The 7,407-nt window shown below is 35.5% G+C and overlaps 1 protein-coding gene across 1 annotated transcript; it reads left to right on the top strand.

The window, feature by feature from the left end:
* Positions 1-1,024: 1,024 nt before the first annotated feature.
* On the top strand, positions 1,025-7,153 carry gins2 (GINS complex subunit 2). Its single transcript, XM_016561063.1, has 4 exons — positions 1,025-1,213; positions 6,383-6,497; positions 6,579-6,678; positions 6,994-7,153. Exons 1-4 carry the CDS (start codon positions 1,124-1,126, stop codon positions 7,136-7,138), a joined length of 450 nt encoding a protein of 149 aa, XP_016416549.1. The 5' UTR covers positions 1,025-1,123; the 3' UTR covers positions 7,139-7,153.
* Positions 7,154-7,407: the final 254 nt, after the last annotated feature.

The raw sequence follows: 7,407 nt of genomic DNA, 5'->3' as shown, positions 1-7,407 counted from the left end.
ATGAAAATATGTATATAAAATACCAAAAAACATGGTTATTGGTTACTATAGTTAAACCATGGTAAAAACAACATGTTTTGCTACACTAACCTTAGTTTAACCATGGTATTTGTAGTAAAACTGTGGTTATAGTCAGCCTCCTATAATTTTACTATAGTAATACCATTACTATATGTAATAATAATACATTTATTATTTTTTTTAAATAATAAATTAATATTTCTATATTTTTTAAATAAATGTTTTAATAGATCACTTTTGAATTTTTTCATGTAATGCTTTGCAGGATAGAACTTATGAATTATTTTGTAGGAAATCTCCTTTACTTTGTTAGTTAGTAAATAAGTATGAGGAAGCATCCACACTTTTTTCCAGCAGATGTTACCCACTGCATTATTCCAATAAGCAGTCACAGCTGGCAGAGTAATAATATTCTGCTGAAATAATGAACGAACTATCCTATTATTATTTTTGCATGGAAATGCAAAACATAATCTACCAACAAAAGTATCAACCAAATTAGGAAAAACCAGTGACAAAGGATGGGTACCTCTCAGTAAAGCAACAACACCTGATGGTTTAGACCCCATAACTATGGAAAATTCTTTTGGAGAGACAGGAAATTGAAAGTGATCTAAAAATTCTTTATATGAAAATAACAACCCTTGAGAGTTAATTAACTGACTGATCAACAGTATGTTTTTATCAAACCAACTCTGATATATAATGTATTGAATGCTTCCATAAAAAATTAAAGAGTAGCTGGTCAACACTTTTACCTAGTTTTGAGTCCAGAGGAACAGACTGAGCGACGTAAATAAGCCTTGAAAGGCCTTTCGAATGGTTTGTTTTCCCCCACGGCATAAACGGTTATGACGTTTTTGTGGGCGTTCCCAGCAATGCCGAACAAGCGTACTTCTCTACACCAATAAGCTGTAAACGCGTCAATATATTTTTGCATAAACCAATAACAGTTAAGCGAGGCGGAGCCATCGTCCAGACTGCACCAGAGCCATAGAAAGAGACTGCACCAAAGACTCTGGAGTACTTGGCTTTGGTTGCCTCGCCTCCTGACGTCATAGACACACGTCTGAGAGATACGCGGGAAAACTGCCACAGTAAAATGGATCCAGCGGAGGTAGAGTTTCTCGCAGAGAAAGAGATGGTAAAAATCATCCCGAATTTCAGTCTCGACAAAATCTATTTGATTGGGGTGAGTAAATATGACAGCTAGAGTATGTTTTTTTATCAGTAATGTGCTTATTGTAAGTTTCTGTGTGTCATGCGTTTAGTTTGTTTGCAAACATAACAAACGAACTAAGTTAGGTATTTAATCCACCGATATAAAGTTGGTTCGACGTTTGACGTTGGATATTAGACAGATATTCAGCCGCGAAAAACTTCAATACATTCTTAGTGGATGAGTATAATTGTATACAAAATGGCGTATCTGAAAAGCATTAGAACGTAGAACTGAACACACATCGCAGTTTATTTGTTTTAATCGTCTTCTATATGTTGAAACGCATAAAGTCTCTAGCACCGGCGAGCTAGCGCTTAGGCCAGCTAGTCGACCGTCTACAAAGTACACGTAAAGGATAAAACGATTAATGTTTCCCACCGGAATGTTTTTTTACAATTAACAAAACAAGAGCAATTTGTGCACCAAGCTCTTTGAAAGATATAAAAACAAACACGTATAACGCTCACTTGAATTGAAATAAGAAATATTGTAAACAAGATATGTGATAGTGGTTTTTATTATATTATTACTATTAATAAATATATTAATAAAAGAAAAACTATTAAAAATCATTATAATTCCATAATCCAGTGGTTATGCAGTAGGCTAATTCCAGGCCCTTGTGAGAACATTTTAATGTTCGTTGTTTTCACAGAAGTTTGACACCAAAAAAGTACACGCTATTGAAATTTAAACCAATAAATAAATGCATTTAAATTTAAATACACTCTTCTGTATTAACCTCATGTCTTTGTTATTGTTTTTATAAGAACATTTTTATTTGTTTTAGTCACAGAACTATAGGCCTAATAGAAAACATGGTATTGAAATTCAACATTTAAAGGCAGGGTATGTGATTTTTCAAAAACACTTTAGAAAACTGATTCGGGCCGAATCGCAAAATAAACTTGTAGCCAATCAGCAATAAGGGGCGTGTCTACTCGTGATGTGGAGTAGAGCGCGTTCAGTGCATGGGACGGACATTAGCCGAGCCGAGCGACAGAAAGATAGAGATGGCGGATAAAAAACAAAAGAGGAAAACGTCTGCGGAACGATAAGGCAAGAAGTAGGACACGTGTAAATATCGGATCAGCTTTCCAGCGCTGGAGAGAACTCAAGGAGCGAAGGCCTGCGATCGGACGCCGAGGTTGCTTTGTTTCTTCTCAATAGGTGAGTAACACCGTGTCTACAACAACTAAAGTCTGCCTACACTGGACGCGAGAAAGAGGTCAAACGACCGTTGAAAACCATTTGAAATGTGTGTCAGCACGTCATAAATAGAACCCGGCAGCAGTTTTCTGTCGGGATTTGTTGCGCCGCGCCGCTCACGTCCGTAGACACGGTGTAACATTGGTTTTGCTTTGTTTCACAGAACTAATCGTTGCCTGGGTTGCGTACGTATATGTGGGGCGGAGCTATCAAAATAGGGGCAAGGCCCTTTTGGGGTAGGGGCGTGTTTGTTTTGGTGATTTCAAATATCAACATTGGCTACCAGAAATCACTTATTCTGCCTTTAAGACAAAGCTGGCAAAGAGTGTTATTTTGCAGTTGTTTTGACTTGAGTTTGAAAATCAAATTTTAATCAGTTAATTTATAACGCACAGTTTTATTACACCCAGTATTACTGCCCCCTAGAGGAAGATACTGCAGTTGTTTTGACAGTTTTACTTTATTTTACAGTTTTAAATTCAAACCTTTAAAATTCATTTAAAATAAATAGTCTTCTATTTCAACTTTAAAAGGTGTGTCTTGTTACTGGATCCTAGAAGTCATGCAAGTTTTACTGTCATGTGTAAATCAGAATAAACACTCCAAAGAGAAAGGAAAAATTGAAATCGCATCATATGACCCCTTTAAAATGCATGCAGCTTTCTTTCTCAAATCCAAAGGATGTGTCTTTGAGATTCCTAGACAAACATTTTGCAGTAGTTTTCATTGTCAAAAGAGATGCAGAAAACACGCTATTGACATTCAAGAATCGCTTGCAAAACCTTCCATAGAGTCTCCAGTATTACTGCCCCCTAGAGGAAGAGGTTTTGCAAGCTATTCTTGAATGTCAATAGCGTGACTTCTGCATCTCTTTTGACAATGAAAGCAACTGTAAAATGTTCTTTGAGAAATTTGTAACAAGACACAGCTTTTGAAGCTGAGGTAAAAGATTGTATTTATTTTAAACTAAATTATATATTGGTTTAAATGTCTATAATATGTGTTCTATTATAGTTCTGTGGCTAAAACCACCATCAAAATGTTCTTCTAGGAATCGGTAACAAGTCACACCCTTTTGATTTGTCGGTAACAAGACACACCCTTTGGATTTGAGAAAGAAAACTGCATGCATTTTAAATTTATTTATTAGCAGATTTTAATTTAATTCAATAGCATGTATCCTGAATTACAAATGAGAGTAAAACCTGCATGGAAATGCTTTTTTAGGCCCAATTAACAAGACACACCTTTTGAAGTTGAGATGGAAAACTGTATGCGTTTTAAATTCATTTATAAAAGTTTGAATCGGGTAAATCACTCGCATATGCGACTAAATCTTCACTCTGGGCATCTAAATGATGTCTAATATTAGCCAATGGCTAATAAATTCTCAGATTTTACTCGCCAGTGTGTGAGTTGGAGGCCGAGTATATGATTAGCACAGATATATTTTCACTCACAGAATTCCTTTGGAATTCTTCAGCTTTTAAGAACTGCCGGGTTTTCCTGTAGTAGGTGGAACTAATGCGCAAACGACAATCTCATTGGCTGGTGCTCACCTATTATCGTCCCGGTTTTGATTTCAGCAAATCAGTTTGAGCAAACGCACACAACCTGATTAATATTCATGAATCCAGTAGCTCATTAATCCTTGGTGTGTTTTTATATTGTTCTTATTAGTAGAATTCGTAGAATAATAATATCTTATCAGTATATATATATATGAGTATAGTATTGCAGTCTGGCGAGTAAACAAAAAAATATACTAGCCAATGGCGATTCAATTGCCAAGGTGTCCGTAGAGGGTTTGGAATGTCAAACTCGGTCTTAACAAATGCAACATGTTCCTCTAGGGGGCGATGTACTGCACAATCTGTGAAAGGCTTTGAGAGCTTTTTGCTCAATCCTTACATTTCAGTAGCTTTTGCTGTTGCAGTTTCGCGACTAAAACCAGCATGTAAATGTTGTTCCATGAACCAGTAACACGACAAACCCCTTAGAATTGGGACAGTAGAGCGTATTTATTAGAAATGAATAATGTATTTGTTGCCATTTAAATATCGTGCGGTGTTATAGTTCTGTGCATTAAACCAGCATGTAAATGTTGTTCTATGAATCAGTAACAAGAGACACCCTTTAAAGTTGACATATCAGACTTTGTGTATTTTTTATTTATTTATTCACATTTCTGAATAGCAAACTCAGTCGAAGCAAATGCAATGTATTCCTCTAGGGGGCGGTGTACTGCACACTCTTTGGGAAGCTTCCAGAGCTCTTTCTCAGCTTTTGTTGCGTTACACTTTTGTGAATAAAACCAACATCTAAATGTCATTATAGGAAAAAATTGCAAGACACACCCCATAAAGCTGAAATAAAAGTATTTTTTTATTAATTGACGTATGTGTTTACATTTCAGTAGCATGTGGTGTGTTATAGTTCGGCAAATTCAACCAATATCTAACTGTTATTCTATGAACCAGTAACAAGCCTTTGAAGATGAGATAAAATGCTGTATGTTTACAAAAATGTTAATTGGTTTGAATTTGATGCAATAGCGTGTATCAAATTTTTCTTATGAATGTAAAAGATACATAGAAATGTGGTTGTATGAACCAGCAACAAGACACCCTTTGAGGTTGAAATGTCAGACTCTGTATTTTAAATTAATTTATTCACATTTCTGAATTTTAAACTCAGTCAAAGCAACTGCAATGTGTTCCTCTAGCGGCGGTGTACTGCACATCTTAAGCTTTTTCTCAATTTTTACATTTCAATAAGTTTTTTCGTCTTATAGTTATGTGAATAATATCAACAATGAAATATTCTTTTAGGAACAAGTATCAAGACACACACTTAGAAATTGAGATAGAAGAGTACATTTATAGGAAATTAATTTATGTATTTGTTCACATTTTAATATCATGTGTTGTCTTATAGTTCTGTGAATAAAACCAACATCTACATGTTTGTTTAGGAACCACTAACAAGACACACCCTTTGAAGTTAAGATAGAAGAGTGTATTTACTTTACATTGATTGATGTATTCGTTGACATTTCAATATCATGTGCTTGAATGTCAAACTTGGTCAAAACAAGTGCAATATCTTCCTCTAGGGGGCGGTAAACTGCACAATCTTTGTAATGTTTTGCAAGCTTTTTCTCAATCGTTCCATTTCAATAACTTTTGTTGTGATATAGTTCTGTGAATAAAACCAACATATAAATGTTCTTGTATGAACCAGTAATAAGACACCTTATATTTGAGATTTATTTTTTATACATTTCACAAGTGAAGCATTTAGATGGAATAATTGTGCTTTTTGCTCTTCGTTTTGCACTTTGCAGACGGTCCCTATCCTGCACTTTTACATTATAAGGTCTATCAGTTACAATACCTTAAGGCAGATTAAAACAAATAAAACGCATTGTGTGTTCTCTTCTACATTTGAAAACAATTATAACACATTGTTTCTTGTCCTTGTGATAAATCGTTAAAGAACTATTGAAGATTTCTGAGGCTTAATCTCTGACAAATGTCAAATGTCGAACCAACTTTATATCGGTATTGAATCCTCCTACATTATTTTGTCAAATCTGATTTTCTTATCTGGCCCTGGGTGGTTAATGTTTAGCTCATATTAAATGCTAAACATGATAATCTCTGGTGCAGTTGACACATTGAATTACAGCAAGCAAAAACACATCTTATGAGGAAACGGAGGAAGTAGTATGTTTCCCCAAAACATCAGTCAATACTTATAAATAGATTAATCCAAATAATTCATTGAAACATAAACTGTCCACAGCCCGACCCAGGCTTTTTTGTTCCATGTCTTAGTGTATTAAACATTTTGCAATATTCTAATTAAGTCACATCCATTGATCACTGCATCAGATACATGACTTGATGTGTATAAACAAACTTTTAGGGAGATCTGGGTCCGTTTAACCCGGGTCTGCCAGTGGAAGTCCCTGTGTGGTTGGCCCTCAATCTTAAACAAAGACAGAAATGCAGGATAGTTCCTCCAGAATGGATGGACACCGGTGAGTTAAATCACATATCTGTGCTGGGATACCATCTTTCCTGAAACAATCTCTAAATACAGATGATCTTTTTGTTTCCAGACAAACTAGAGGAGATCCGTGAACAGGAGAGAAAACTAGACACTTTCACTCCCATTCCGAGTCCTTATTACATGGAGCTAGCCAAGTTATTACTCAACCAGTAAGTACCAGATCACCTTCAGCATGTTCAGATAAAAGACCTCATGCAATCAGAATCAGAGTTTTGTGGCTTTTTAATTGTTTTTGTTTGTTTGATGTCATTACATACGATACAGCATTTTGAATCGAATATATATTCTTTGAAAGCATGGTGAAACAGTCCAACAATACACAAAGTTAACTGGCTTGTTATAACAAACGTTCATATTTTTTTTGTCAATCTTCATGATAATGCCATTGAAACTAACTATATGATTCATGCACACTTATGCATCTGCTTTGAAATATTGAAATAGTGTTTTTTTTTTGTGTGCAGTTCTGCAGATAACATCCCCAAAGCCGATGAGATTCGAACCCTGGTGAAGGACATCTGGGACACGCGTGTGGCCAAACTAAGACTTTCTGCAGATAGTTTCATCAGCCAGCAAGAGGCTCACGCGCAGGTAAAATACAACTGCTAGTTAATGCGACCTGTTGACATGAGTAGATCAGAACTAGAGCCTGACCGATATGGGTTTTTCAGGGCCGATACCGATATTAGGGAGTAAAAAAGGCCGATATCGATATATCAGCCGATATTCTTTGTGTATATTATAGTACAGTACCAGTCAAAAGTTTAGATACTTTCCCATTTGAGGGTCCAAACATTTGACTGGTACTATATATAGAATACAGTATATACATAAACAGAATATATATACATAAACACATTTTTTGCAATGATCACTCA

Source organism: Sinocyclocheilus rhinocerous, unplaced genomic scaffold (assembly GCF_001515625.1).
Source record: "Sinocyclocheilus rhinocerous isolate Xijiao unplaced genomic scaffold, SAMN03320098_v1.1 scaffold12846, whole genome shotgun sequence".
Taxonomy (NCBI): Eukaryota; Metazoa; Chordata; class Actinopteri; order Cypriniformes; family Cyprinidae; genus Sinocyclocheilus; species Sinocyclocheilus rhinocerous.
Note: the sequence above shows the minus strand (reverse complement) of the source record. Positions and strands in the feature narration are given on the sequence as shown.

What these genes read in the sequence shown, in the direction of transcription:
- gins2 (XM_016561063.1), top strand. Translation starts at nt 1,124, where the DNA reads ATGGATCCAGCGGAGGTAGAGTTTCTCGCAGAGAAAGAGATGGTAAAA. An exon ending in ACAAAATCTATTTGATTGGG is followed by an intron (nt 1,214 to 6,382) that starts GTGAGTAAATAT and finishes ACAAACTTTTAG; the next exon opens with GGAGATCTGGGTCCGTTTAA. An exon ending in GCCAAGTTATTACTCAACCA is followed by an intron (nt 6,679 to 6,993) that starts GTAAGTACCAGA and finishes TTTTGTGTGCAG; the next exon opens with TTCTGCAGATAACATCCCCA.